Raw genomic sequence first — 15,337 nt, forward strand, 5'->3', positions numbered from 1 at the left:
CTTGTGGGGGCTGGGGGCGGGGCCTCGGCGGGGCGGGGCTTCTGCGGCGCCCAGGGGAAGGAGGCGGGGCCTCAGCGACCCCACCAGCAGACCACCTCCCAGAAGTCTCTGCGGCCCGCTCCAGTCCTTCTGTCCTGTGGGGCCGCCGCGGCTGCAAGGGCTTGTGGGGGCCGGGGGCGGGGCCTCGGGGAAGCCGCCGCGACCCCACCCTGCAGTCCGCCTTACAGAAATCGCTGCAGCTGCGGCTCACGTTGAGCTCTTTCCTTACAGGGGCGCCGGGGAGTGTTTTGTCCTCTTTTCCCCAAAATACTTTTGTTGACCTTAATGACGCTTTAGGGCCTATTTCTCGTGGCAGCACAGAACAATGATAATAGTACCTACAATCTTAAATTTGTTAGGATTAAATGAGATCATACGAGATACCTAAGTGCGTAGTGTATCCAGCAGGTGGGTGGTAAATACCCACCGTCGTTACTACTACTAGCCTGATTGGGTCAAGCGAAGGCAGCAAAGAAACAGTGAAGTAAGCTTGTCTTAGAAGCCGTTGTAGGCTCCCTTACAACAATGGACTTCATCAGCTAGAAAAGGAGTCCTAAATCTTGCTTAGGGCTGGTACAAATGTATGATGCAAACTTCATCATCTTCTGCATCTTCTTCATCACCTTCTGCATCTCCTTCCTCAATTTACCCAGTATTTTAAAAAGTATTACTCTCGGTAATGTCTCCCAGAGACGGGCCCCAAACTCTCAAAGGGGATAACGGAAAAAATACAGTATTTAGGTTATGGGTAAGAGGATCACGATGGCAGGAAAAAAGGCCTGGCTTACGGCAGAATTTCTGGTATGTTTGTACCTCTTAACACAAGGGTCTTAAGAGTTAAAGACTTGAGAATTATGGGAGATGGTAATGAGTGTGGAGATACTGTATCCAGTATAACAAATCTTACTTTATAAAACAAATATATCCAATAAAAATGTTTCAACGTTTTGTAAATCAAATGTTTTGGTGCACTGTGTGTGGGACCTAGTTTTCTAAAGCACACAGTCATCTTAACATTCATGTTAAGTCTCTGGATTTTCCCATTTTCTCTGCCAAATGTTGACCCCAATGCTCAATAATTTCCATGTACGAGACAGCAATTACTAAATGGTTACCCCAAAATAGAGATGAATGGCAGGATTTTGAAAGCCAAGCTTTCTTCTTCCCCTAAACTTCATTTTCTCACTTTCTCCGTCTTTTCAGCCTACTTTAAACAACAGGGACAACTTCTGTCACATATGCCAGCTCGTCTCGGACTTCTCTGTGCAGGTGGAACCAGCCTATTAGTCCACTCAAGGCTGGGTGGCTGACACAACATTTATTTTCTCACAGTTCTGGAGGCTAGAAGTCCACTATCAAGGTGCCAGCACGTTTGCTGTCAGTTGAGAGATCTATTCCTAGATTATAAAGGGCCACTGGCTCTCTGTATCCTCACATGGGAGTTGGTGGGAGAAAAGGAGAGAGACTGAGCAGCAGCTCTGATGTCTCATAAGGGTACGAATCCCACCATGGGAGCCCTTGCCCTCAGGACTTCATGTAACCGAATTACCTCCAAAAAGGTCCCATCTCCAAATTCCGTCACAATGGGGGTTTGGACTTCAACAGATGAATTCTGGGGACACAATTCAGTCCACAGCCCTTAGTAAATCGACCACTCAAGAATACTAGGTATTTTCAGTTTGGAGTTTATAACCAATAATTAGTATGAAGGCTGGTTCTTGAGAATAAAATGAATAGTAGACATTAGTTTATTTAAGGTTTTGAATTTTTTTCAATATACAAGTCAGTGAAGCTTCACTTATAAAATAACACATGATAGTACAAAAATGGTTTAAAAAGTGACTCATTTTATTACCAAATCAATTTCAATAGTAACAAATTTCCTTAAACATATCAGGTAGCTTCTGGAAGATGTGTTAAATGATGAAAAAATGGGCGACCGTGAACACACCCTTTAATTTCATGTCCAAATTGGTCCTTCATTCTATAGATAATGTCTTGGACGTCCTCTTTGGATAAGTATATAGGCAACTGTCTAGACAGACGCACTGCTTCTCCCTGTGAAGAGAAAGCCATATATTTTACTGTGACATACCTTGAAGCAGACACCATGTTATTCCTGGTAAGAAAGAAGACAGAAAATAGATTATAGTTTTATTATCCACTCAGATATTAAACACAAATTATGTGTTAGTCACTGTTGCAGGTTTTATACCGTGGAGAGTAAGACCATATCCTTGCTCTTATGAAATTTATAGTCTAGTGCAGAGAAACAAAACAGATAAAAAGACAAAATTTGGGGGTGCCTAGGTGGCTCAGCTGGTTGGGCATCCAACTCTGGATTTCAACTCAGGTCATGATCTCTGGATCATGGAATTCTGGTATTAAGCCTGGGGCTGGGCTCTGTACTGGGAGTGAAGCCTACTTGGGATTCTCTCTCTCTCTGTCCCGTACTACCTTCTGCCCCATTTGTACTTTCTCTAAAAAAAAAAAAAAAAAAAAAAAAAAAAAAGACAAAAAAATTTCAATGAGTAATAATGCACAAAATTAAACTGGTCAACGTAATAAAAGCTTCCTCAAGGAGACATTTAAGTTTCAATTTAGATAAAAAAAAATCATGCAAAGATCATGGGGAAAGAAAAGCATTTCAGGTAGAACAGAACTGAAGGGTCAGTATGTGTATAGCAGCTACTAAAGGGAAAAGAGAACTAAGAAAGGGAATTAGGTAGCGGCCAGATCACCCGTCAGGATAGGGTTCAGTTTGGGCTTTAAACTGAATGCACGGTGAAGTAACCAGAGGGTTTGAAAGCAAGAGCCTAATATTTGCCTCATACTTTAAAACAATCAGTCGCACCGCCATTTAAAGTATGGTTTGAGGCAGGTCAAGAAGAGAAATGCAGGGTGTACTGCAGGCAATCACTACAGTCCTGGTGAGGTGGTGAGTTTTTGACTAGGGTGACAGCAGTGGAGTTGGAGGGAGGTATAAAGACTCCTGACAACAGGGCACCTGGGTGGCTCAGTTAAGTGTCTGACTCTTGATTTTGGCTCACCATGATCTCCGAGTCATGAGATCAAGCCTCCCATTGGGCTCCATGCTGGTCATCCTGCCCACTTAAGATTCTCTCTTCTTCTCTTAAAAAAAAAAAAAAAAAAAAAAAAGTCCTAACATGAACGAGAGGTAGAGGCAAGACTTGCTGATGAACTGGTTATGAAGGATACAGAATCAAGAATAATGTCTACATTTTTGGTATGACAATAGTGTTTTCTGAGATAGGAAAATCTAAACGTTTAGGAGTAAACAGTATTAGCAAAGCTGGTTTCTTTAGCTGGTTTCTTTAAAGATTTATTTTAAAAAGGGACGTCTGGGTGGCTCAGTGGTTGAGCGTCTTCTTTGGCTCAGGGTATGGTCCCGGAGTCCCAGGATCAAGTCCCTTATCGCATTCCCCTGGAGGAGCCTGCTTCTCCTTCTGCCTGTGTCTCTGCCTCTCTCTGTGTGTCTCTCATGAATGGATAAAAAAAAAATCTTAAAAAAAAAAAAAAGATTAAAAAAAGTATTGTACTTCAAAGAGCTTGAGGCTAATATTATTCTAATCACATTCCTTCTCCCATTATCTTTCAAACCATCCTACTCCTTTCCAACTAAACCATCTCAATCCCTCCTTATTGCTCTGCCCCACCAGCACCCTTCTTGTCATCTTTCCCTAATTAAGGTACTAATAGTAAGACATTAAGGATATTAGCTTCCTGTATTCCTTTTTGATTCCTACTAGAACCTAATTCATCTTTAAATTCATCTAGGATCTAACACCATTTCTCATTTACATTATGGGTTCAGTGTGCTCACTCATCCCCTTGTCCTACCATATTCATCCTGTTAATCCCTACACTTGGATAAATTGTACCATTCACTGCTGGAAAATCACCAAACTGTCCTGGCTAGATCCAATACCAATGTTAGCTCTTAGGAGTGCTCAATGCCATTTGGACATCTTAGTCTCTCTACTCAATCTTCTCTTACGGTACTGATAATTCTTACTTTCAGATCTTCTCTATTACACTCAAATCCCCAATACCTCCCCAGCCCCTTGACTCTCATTTGCTAACTTCTTCTATACCTTTATAAATGTGTCAGACATGACTTCTCTCAAGTTTATCTCAAAATATTTTTACTTCCACTTACCCTCTCTTCTCTTGATTGAGAGAACAGAGAACAGTTTCTCCTTTCTAAAGCTAATATCGTTATCCCATCTTCCTTCTTGGCTCTTTCAGAACATCTGCTCTCCGATTTTTTGTCAGTCTCTTCCACCAACAAAAGAGACAAGCCAATTTCTCTTTTCTTTTTTTCACCACCATATGACCTGCTGCCTGCACTTTTTTACCACTGCCCCACTCTTTAGCCATTGGCAAGTTTTCCATCTGGACCACTTTCCTATTATCATTGCCATCTAGCAGCCATACCTGATGGTCTTCTAGAACTATTACCCTATAGAGGATGTGATACTACTACTTACCCATTTTTAAATTTCTTTCCTCCCTTGTCCTTTATATCTAGCCCCCTAATGGATTTTCTTTACTGTCCTATATTTACTTATAATTCTTCTTACTCAGCTTGACCTTAAATGGAAGTATTTCTGTAGATCTTGTAGAAGTTATTTTTTCCTAGACTCCATTCCTTAATTATCAATCCACAATGGATTTAATGTAATGAGAGGTATAACATTAATAAAAAATATTTATATCTGATCCCAATCACTTTCTTGGTTATTTTGAAATCATATTTCATCTTACATAGTTTCAATACACAAAACCCTACCCTCAACCTTCATTTAAGTTTATACTATCCCTTTCACAAGAAAAGATTCCTTTTAAGTCATTAGAAATGATCAATGTTAAATTGCTCCCACAATAAGCTAGAAAGTTCCACAAGTCAAAACTTTTGAAGGACTTACAGAATGCTGCTGAATAAGGATCCAAGATAGGGTTTACTACAACCAGTCTATGATATGAAATTTTTAACAGAGTTTTCTTTTTTTTAGTAGTATTTCTTCTTGCAAACAGATAATAAACATTACAGAAATTTTCCTATTTTGTAAGTTTACCATCTTACCAAGAAATAGTGAAGTATGTTAAAACTTAACCAACCTACATAATCTAATAATGCATACCTCTAAATAACTTATCACTTTTCGAGGTCTACATTCATAAACTTCTTTTGCATTTTTGTTTAATATAGCATTAAGAATTTCTTTTAAGTCCGTCACTCCATAGAATGGGAGGCAATTAGCCATTTCTTCTATTTCCAAGTAGTCTTCAGCAATGGAAACACCTAAAAGAAAAATAAGTAAAACCAAATGTAGATATAGTTTGTTTTGTTTAAATTATATTCCAGAAAATATCTATTAAAAACAAAATCACTGTTAAAACAGCGAATCTTCCTTAGAATTTAATATAGTCTTGGGGATCCCTGGGTGGTGCAGAGGTTTAGCGCCTGCCTTTAGTCCAGGGCACGATCCTGGAGACCCAGGATCAAATCCCACGTCGGGCTCCCAGTGCATGGAGCCTGCTTCTCCGTCTGCCTGTGTCTCTGCCTCTCTCTCTGTGTGTGACTATCATAAATTAAAAAAAAAAAAAGAATTTAATATAGTCAGGACTAAGTTTTATTCCTTAGTTGGAGAACAAATAATGATTTCCCATAGGATTTCACATTAAGTCATAAGTGCTCATAGACACCACATGTGCTTTATATCATTTCATTTAATCTCAGTTATTGTACTTCTGTTCTCTACATTTGCTTAGAACATTTCTTACTTTGGAGAGAAAATGGAGCCCCATGATATTTATTAAAGTAAAACTGGCTTAAGTGTTTTAACAACTGGTGCTATTCAAATTCTATTCTACTAGTTTAATACTAACTTAAAGGTCGGAATTATTTCTATGATTATTTTAACTTACAAATTATAAAAATACATAGTAATTTATTTTTCCAGCCTTATTGAGATATAATTGATAAACACTAAGTTTATGGTGTACATAGTACTTATTTGATACACATATATTGTAAAATGATTACCACTACAGAAACTTATTAATAAAGTACTAATTTGAAAGAACGAAACACTAATGTTTACTCAAAATATTTTAGTTAAACAATATTTAAAACTGATATTATTAAAGCGACTTTAAGCAATTTAGGACGCCTGGCCTGACTGGCTCAGTGGTTGAGCGTCTGCCTTTGGCTTAGGGCATGATCCCGGAGTTCCAGGATTGAGTCTCACATCGGGCTCCCTGCATGGAGCCTGCTTCTCCCTCTGCCTGTGTCTCTGCCTCTCTCTCTGCGTCTCTCATGAATAAAAAATAAATAATTTAGTGAATAAAATAAAACTAAAAAACAGCTACATGATTAGATATATACTGGGGTAAACTATCCATAATAGCATAAATTCCAAAAGATAAATTTGGCTTTAGAATGAATTTTAAGATGTTGCCAAATAGCAGAGATCTGACTTCTCTGGCTCTATCTGTGCACCAGTGTTCTTAATATTGAAGTCCACACCATGTTACCTAGAATTAAGAAAATGAAACTTCAATGTTGGGTAAGTGGTAGCTATCAACAGATGAATAAAAAAAGAGGAGTGATGTGGCTTGAAGAGTTTCAGATTCTGAGATGTCAGTAATCTGTTTCCAGTTACATATCACTTCCTTGGCTTGGATAAGATGCAGTGGTGGTACACTAAACAGAACAGGCATCCCTGGAAACAACTGGAGAGTAACAGAAGATCTATAATCAAGCATTAAGGGACAGAACACAGAGTTTGATCAAGAGAGACAAAAAGAGTTTGAGCAACCAGGGGAATTTAAATGAGACTTGACACAGGGTTTACATAGGCAAAGAGGAAGAAGAATATTATAGTTCACATCTTTTTACATATATATAGATAAGGAAATGACAAAAATAATCAGTCCAGAGATTTCGTCATTGCTGGTTCTTTACCTTTTATAGTATGATTAGACTGAAAAGTCTAATACTGACTACATTTGCCCTGGAAAATCATACACATTTCACAGAATTACTTGTGGATATGGGCAAAGTATTTGGCAAAAGGTGAGGGAATTGAGCAATATTTCAATATTTTAATCGCATTTACAAAATTCTGATATGGAAACATACAGACATTTGGGACTATGTAACAATAAACCTTTAAGAATTTTCCATAAGATTCTGTGAAATGCTTCTCAGTTTTCAGGGAAAATACGTCAAATGAGTAAGTGGTTTGACAAGTTTTCACTTCTTAAAATATGCAATTCTTATTGATGTAGAACAAAAAACTATCCCAATTAACAAGCAAAATCCTTAGGATCACATTAAGAACCTTTTCCCTCAAAGCCAAATGTATTCCTCCTCTCTTTTAAATGCCTTTATCATTTAAAAATGTTTTGTGACAACTGGTGTACTGCTCTTCCAAAGTTAGTCCAAAACAAACTCTCACTAAGAGGAGAAATGGTCTTTAAGAAAAACATGACAAAAATTAATGATGGAAAAATAAGTCTTAAAAGAGGAAAACATGAGTTTCTAATTTCATCTGTTACTGGTAAGATAAATAATGCTGACAACAATCTAAAAAAAGTTAATTCCAATCAAATCAAGTCAGTTTGCAGATGACTCTTATTTTTATATCTTTGGTGCCATGCAAAGTACCTGGCATTCAAAAGGATTTAAAAAACACTACCCCATAAGCTAAGAGCTGAAAGCATCTGTCAGACAGAAACTTACTGAGTAATGCATAAATAAACATGCTCTTGGAAAAGACAGGATATTTATCCTAACTTAAAAAAAAATTGCTGTGACAATATCTTTCATGAAAAAAATGGTACCTGTCAGAAATATCACATTAGAAAAACAAATTAAGAAAAAAATATCACACATGTACCTATACACACCTCTTGCTTCACACTTAAAATAAATTAAAATGATGCTAGAGGTCTCAAGGAAGAAAAGACTTCTGGGAGGACTAAAAGAAATGACAAAAAGGGGTACTGGAAAATGGGAAGAAAGAATATTCCTTTGGCAAGTACTATGCTGATTTCTTTATGTACCTCCTTAACTGCTCACAACAACTTTACTAAGTAAATATCTCAATTTTTATAGGAAGCAATATAATAAATTAGTTAAAAGCTAGGGTAAAGGCACTTAGGTTCAAATCCTGGTTCTACTACTAACTGGTACCCTTAAGTAAACTTCACTGTGCCTTGCTTTTTCCACCATTAAAATGGAGACAGTAACAGAACCTACTTCATAGGGCTACTGGGAAGATTAAATAAGTTAATACATTTAATATTTAGATTAATGCCCTGTACATCATAATTATTCAGTAATTAGTAGTTGTTATATGAGAAAGCATTGAGGTCAACTGACTTTCCCAAGAATACACTTTTTAAATGGCAAAGTTGAGATTTGGACTAACTCTCTTCACTCCAAATCTAAATATCCAAGATTGAGATAGAAGGTAAGAAGTTCAGGGCATGTCCTCCTAAAACTGTAAATAAAAGTCAACAAAATTAAAGTGTAAGGTACCAAAACATTATTTATATATACTTAATTTCATAGTTTTGTACGACTGATTTTACTTATTTTCTTTTTATGTCTCAGCAAAACATTCCTATAAAAATATTCAACACTGTTTTGGTTGAACTTTGTTTTTCTACATCTTGGTCATGACAAATTTAGGAGCAGGCAGGACGGGGGACAGTGGAATCCCTACTCTTCATGGTACCCTTGATACCAGATGAAGGGAAAGTAATAGGACAAGACCAGCCTAGGCAGTTAGGGCAGAAAACAGTTAAGTATGAGAGTTATGAAGAACAGAGAAGGGACCAACCAGGAAAATGGAAGTGTCCTACTCAGAAGGATTTACTTTTCTCTACACCCAGTGAATTGCCATGGAAAGAAAATAGTGTTATCATAGTCTTTTCAGCAAAGCAATGGAATCAAATCATTCACTCTCTAAATAGATTACTGATACTATAAATCTAATTGTCAAAATAGGTAAATCCTTTAAAAAAAAGATGTCCATTTTTGTTAAACCTTTCCAATGTACTACACATTTCTTTCATCTAAAGGAGTATTCAATAATTCAAACAAAGTAGGCACTCTGCATATTGTGACAAAAGATGTTAAAAATTACAGTGAAACTACTCAGTTATGAAAACACAAATGCAAGGTAACAGACTGAAAGAGATGCCAGATTTACTAGTTTCAGACAGAGATGACCTTTTTGAAATGCCTGTTACATAGCTGACACTGTACATTTGGTGAGACAAAACCATACCCTAATATGTATATGAAACTCAAATGTAACTTCTGGAACAAGACTTATTTTTCCTAGTCAGGAAATGGTAAACCACATCATCATACCTGGTATCCATTTTATCTTGAAACCATTTGCTGTAAGACGAGGATCGGACAGGTAAGTCGATCCACTATATCTCTGATCATCTGTGGTCATTTTACATAACATCTCTAAATAATGAGATCCATTAAAAAGACTGTAAAAGAAATTACGGTCTTTTAACTTATTAAATATGTAAAATGAAGAAGATTTAATTCAAAGGCCCTTTAAAGAACCAGTAGGGCCTAAAGCAGGTCATAAGCAGGAAGGAGTTTGCATATAATAGTATATTATTATTATATGTTATGTTTAATAAAATGTACATCAATATCTAAAAAAACAAACAAAGGCCCTTTAAAAATGATCAGTAACTAAAATGATATAAGTAGCGCTGTAACAAACTTTGCTTTTTTATCTCTGGTAATATCTTATAGAAAACCTGCTATATACAGTGTATAGAAAGGAGGAAGAATGGACATAAAAGACAGTTTTTATCTTTTAGAACATTATAAATTAATGTGAAATCAAAAACTGTGCACTCTCTATAGAATACAAATGAAATTTTATTTATAAATAATGCCAGTTATATTATAAGATTGTTATGAAGATAAGATCAAGGGTTTAGTAAAGTTCCTATCATATGGTAAATCCTCAGCAAACAGTAGCTATTGTCATTATTACTGAGCTCTTACTTTGTATTTTATAGATACCTAAATTACTCCATTCAGAGAAAAACACCAGAGTCCGCATTAGAACCATGGTGAGAAAACTGAGCCCAAGTCATAATCACCCTGTCTTTGACTTAGTTTTGAAAAACTTACATTAATTGTGGTGGGCATGTCACATTCCAAAAGAAGGATAAAAACAATTTTGAATTCAGCCTTACTGCTGTCCATGTTCAAATAAGAAAGCTTTGTCAGGCTAGTATGGGCCCCAAATAATAGTTTTTAATGTATTTGTTTTTGAGTAACAGAATATCACAAAGGAAAACATCTTTAAATACATATAATTTATATAAGTACAAAATGATTTTTAAGATATAAGTGAAAGTTCACAAATATCTTTAAGAAAAGTATATCAAGTTTAAAATTTCAGATACACTCTAGCTCTTTTTAAGAAAAGAAAGTATTTTGTTTTTTTTTTTTTTTAGGGAGCAACAACTCCTTTACTTTATTTCTTCCCCTTGCAAAGGGAGATTCAAGTTGAGCGGCAAGGTTTTCCTGCCCCCAAGTGCCCTACTAGACAAGTGAGTGCAGACACCAATCCTGGGATGGGTAATAGCACAGGCCTCAGAACTTGCCTCAAGCCCTGAGCTGCAGCAGCTGTTTGTATCAGTAAGTCAACATTAAACCCACCAGAAAAGAGCAGCACCACTCAAAGACCTGGGGACCAGCTGGGCCTGAAGCTTTCAGGTGGACCAGAGGCAGGGTTCTTAGTGATAAAAAAGTCTCAAGACAACTGGCCACTTCAGCTTGGCTGGATGGAGCCCACTACAATGAAGGTCACCTCTGTGTATAAGGCCAGCTCAGTTATCTGAAGAAAACTAAAACACACTGGTCTTTCAGAGAGAAAGAACCAAATTTTTTATCAGATTTTTAAACTGTTAATATAGCTCAAATCTGTATTAATTCTTTTTCTAATCTTTGACAGTTTGCTAAGCCAATCTTAAGAGAATACTATGAAAGATGCCGGATTTTGGTGAATGCAAATACTGTTGCCTTAATTAAAAAGATAGCTCTGACAAATGTTTTCCTATGTCCTGGCCCTGTTTTTCCCTTCTCGTAGCAGGGCTTTTTAAGAAAATATATTTATAACGATTTTATTCATTTATTTGAGAGAAAGAAGAGTGCGTGCACACACAGGAAGAGGGAGAAGCAGACCCACAATAGGGAGCCTATTGTGTAGCTTGACCCCAGGGTCCTAGGACCATGACCTGAGCCAAAGGCAGACACTTAACCCACTGAGCCACCCAGGTGCCCTGTAGCAGGGCTTTTTAACACAAGTTTTAATATACTGTATAAAATAAAAATTTATTTTATTAAAATTTATTCTTGGGAGTTCTTAAACAGTTATCTAGTGATGTGTCCTAGAGAATAAACCCTCAATCTCTAATTTTAGGTTTTTATCTCCTTTATCATCCATATGATTCTCTCTTGTGTCAGATCATAAAAGAAATATTAAATATAAAAAAGGGAAATGTTAATAGGTTGTTAGCTATTTATTTTTACAGAAAACAATCTGCTCATGTAGGATATAAAAGGGATATATTCCATTTTGAAATTTATAGCAGAATCAGTTCAGACAACAATCATCAATGGACCATTGATGGAAATCATTAAATGGAAAGGTTGATAGAGAATTTTAAGGTATCAGAGCAGACTGTCAACGGCTGAACGCAGTGATAAGTACCTTTCGATGTGATGAAACATGAAGCACATAGCACAACCTATTAAACAGTCTTACCAGAGAGTAGAATCTAAATCTATTCAACGATCCTGAGCTAACTTCTGTTTACATATGGGAGAGGAAAAAACAAGTTGATCACCACCATGAAGTAGCAAAGGGATAAACGGAGACAGTAGAATATTCTAATGAATAAGTGACTTAGTATCAACAAGTTAATGGTGTGGTATTTAGAAGAGATTTAAGAGACAGACGAAATTTAATACCTGGACCTTGTTTTAGATATAAACTAAACTTAGTAATTTAAAAACTGTAACAAAGACATTTTGAGACAATGAGGAACACTTCCAAGAAATTAATATTGTGAAAAATAAGAAAAAGTCATTGTGGTTAGGCAAGTTATTTTTAAGAGAAAGAAAGTGAAAGATATTTGGGTGGCAACTGTCTAAAAGACTAGGAAAGAGGGACACTTGGGTGGCTCAGCGATTGAGCATCTGCCTTTGACTCAGGGCGTGACCCCGGGGTCCTGGGAATCGAGTCTTGGGTTGGGCTCCCTGCAGGGAGCCTGCTTCTCCTTCTGCCTCTGTCTCTGCCTCTCTCTGTGTGTCTCTCATGAATATATAATAATATACATATATATATTTGAAAGGACAAATAGACAAATGTGGCAAAATCTTGATAACTGTTCATAAAGGCTCTCACTATATAATTCTATTTTGGTATGTGTCTGAAATGTTAACAAGTGTACAATGAGATGAGAGAGTCATGGTAACCTAACTTCAAAGTTATCCTAGAGACAAGTCACTAAATTACAGGAGAACTGAGACTGGTGGTTATTAACTGCAGAAGTAAACTATCTAGAATATTCTACAGTTATTTAAAAACAATTCCATTAAAGATTAGAAAATCAAGTTTTAAAAATATTCTTTGATAAACTTTTCCCTATCGGAAGACACTTCCAACTTTTTACTGTCAGTTTCTACCTAGTATTAATTGATAAATACTTTGAGAGCTGAAAAAAGAATTCTACTATTTCACCATACCTCTCTGTTAATATAATTGGCTTTTCCAGGGGCTGTGCAGGAAGTTTATGATTCTCAATAAGTCTTTTAAATAGCAGGGCTTCTTCCACTCTGTAAGGATTTAATAACATCACCTCTGTTTTGGATGTAATTAGCCACGCATCAGGAAACTTGAGATTGTGGATCAAGCAAAGTTCTTCCTTATCTTCTAAGTCAAATTTATGTTTTTTTAAATTTTTTTTTAAGTTTTCCATAGAAAAAGGGATCTGAACTACTTTAATGTTTTGAGTTTTTTTTTCAATATGGGATTGAAAGAGCTCATCAAGTTTTGGCTGATTAGACAATGAAGTTTTCAACTTGTGCTTCTGTGCCAAATTCCATGCACTGGTGGGCTTTATCTTTTTTCTGCCATCTTTTAATGATATTTGTGACTCCTGTTCAATGGCTCTCTTGATTTGCCTATTGTATCGTTCCAAATCTTTAGTAGCCTTTTCTTCATATCTATGAATAAAGAAAAAATAGAACTCATGAGGTCATAATCTGAAATATATTAGCCATCTGAAGTAAATTTTATGAAAAATAAAGAGCTGGTATTCCAAGTCTGATGATGAAGGAATTTGTAGTGGATTAACCCTCCCATACATAACTAGAATAACTCCAAACAAAATATAAAAATCAACTATTGAAAATGAGCTCTGAAGAGTAACCAAAAAACAGGTAGATATGGGAATGGATTCAACATTCAAAAAAAGAGATCCATATTTATATAGCTTTTACCCAGAGGGCAGTCCCCAGCATTAAAGGGAGTGCCAGGAACTCAACCAATAAGCTTCACTCTTTTTTTAAAAAAGTTTGTAATTTTTTATTATTTTTATATCACCTAGTATTACATTATGTAAGTTGCACTCTTATTAGCTTCAATCACCAGAACAGAGTTCCTTGTTTCCAAAACAACTGAAAATTGAAGGAGAAAATCCCATACATGGAAGCCTAGAGGAAAACAACTGCTAGAATGTTAAATGAGCTAAACAGAGATTTTAGTGACTGCCTACTGCAGAGCAAATGGAATTTGGGGCTTGAATTCTATATAATCAGATGGTTTAGTAAACACTTTGGGCTTTAAATTAAAACTGGAGGAGAGCTACATCTTAGGGTAAGGAAAAAACTATGTCCTAGAACTAAAGTAACTGCCCTGAGATTAAGCGCAAAATTTAAACAGTCTCTCTCTAAGAGAGTATAAAACAGCCTCCACAAACTCAATGTTATCTGTCAGTAACTTCAATATTTGGCAGAACAAACACCAATACTTTTTAGAAGAAGGCAGCAGAATCTAGAATTTCTTCAACATATCATCCACAATGTCCACTATATGATGTTATCATTCAAGCAATAAAATGGGAAAATGTGAGTCATGGCCAAGAGAAAAAAAGGGGTCAGTGAAAACACACCTCAACATAACTCAGATGTTGGAATTTGAAAAAAAAAATTTTTTAAATAGGTTTTTATAAATATTTAAGCCCTTAAAGGAGAACATGATCATAATGAGAGAACAGAAGAGGATCCTAAACAGAGAAAGGAAATTATAAAGAGGAACTAAATGGAAATGGGAATTCTAGAACTAAAAAATACATTATCTGAAATGGAAAATTCCCTGGGTAGGCTTAACAGCAGATCAGAGATGGCAAAAGAAAGGGCCAACAGACTTGAAGAAAGAGCAGAAATTATCCAATCTGAAAAAAATAGAGAAAAATCATGATTAAAAAAACCCCTCAGTGGCCTATGGCACAAGCAACCTAACATAAATGTAATTGGAGTCCCAGATAGAAAAATATAAAGATGAAGAGAAAAAAAAGAACATTTGAAAAATATTATGGCTGATAATTAGGCAATTTGAAAACATGAATCATTTTATAGATCCAAGAAGGTCAGTAAACTTCAAGCAGGATAAATACAAAGAAATCCACAGCCTGGTATATTAGATTCAAACTGCTTAGAACCAAAGACAGACAAAATCCTTGAAATCAGTGAAAGGAACAAAAAAGGAACTACAAAAAAAGAATACCACAAATGATGGATATAATTTTTCATCAGAAGTAATGTAGAGTAAATAACATCTTTCAAGTGCCAACAGAATCCTTCTGGATTTGCCATTGAATTCTTTCAATGATACAAAGCAAAAATGTCTTTCAAAAATGAAGATGACATAGACATTTTTGGATAAAAGAAAGCTTAGAATCTGTTGCCAGCATAATTGCACTATTAAAGAGTTGACACCGTATAGAAACTGATCTATAGGAAAAAAGGATGAGCACCAAAAATACTAACTACGTAGGTAAATAGAAAAAATGGATCTTAAAAAATTTTTTCATTTCTTTGAAAGATAACTTTAAATTTTTTAAAAATAGCATTTTAACCATATGATTTCACTCTTGTGGAATTTAGGAAATAAAACTGACAAACATAGGGGAGGATAAAAAAAAGAGGGAG

General features: G+C 35.9%; 1 protein-coding gene across 35 annotated transcripts in view; it reads right to left on the bottom strand.

Moving 5' to 3' along the window:
- Window positions 1–1,866: 1,866 nt before the first annotated feature.
- Window positions 1,867–15,337, bottom strand: part of PMS1 (PMS1 homolog 1, mismatch repair system component) — a 109,172-nt gene continuing 95,701 nt past the window's right edge. For 26 of the 35 annotated variants that reach the window (XM_072742521.1, XM_072742522.1, XM_026002668.2 and 23 more), the window contains 4 exons: window positions 12,872–13,351; window positions 9,452–9,582; window positions 5,205–5,365; window positions 1,867–2,097 (listed from right to left, as the gene is read on the bottom strand). In XM_072742521.1, the coding sequence (XP_072598622.1) occupies window positions 1,933–2,097; window positions 5,205–5,365; window positions 9,452–9,582; window positions 12,872–13,351 (937 nt within the window). In that variant the 3' untranslated portion in view covers window positions 1,867–1,932. Of the gene's footprint in view, window positions 2,098–3,089; window positions 3,172–5,204; window positions 5,366–9,451; window positions 9,583–12,871; window positions 13,352–15,337 lie in introns of all 35 variants that reach the window. The other 9 variants (XM_026002664.2, XM_072742535.1, XM_072742543.1 and 6 more) reach the window with 3 other exon arrangements.

The sequence above is a fragment of the Vulpes vulpes genome, chromosome 16, assembly GCF_048418805.1.
Source record: "Vulpes vulpes isolate BD-2025 chromosome 16, VulVul3, whole genome shotgun sequence".
NCBI lineage: Eukaryota > Metazoa > Chordata > Mammalia > Carnivora > Canidae > Vulpes > Vulpes vulpes.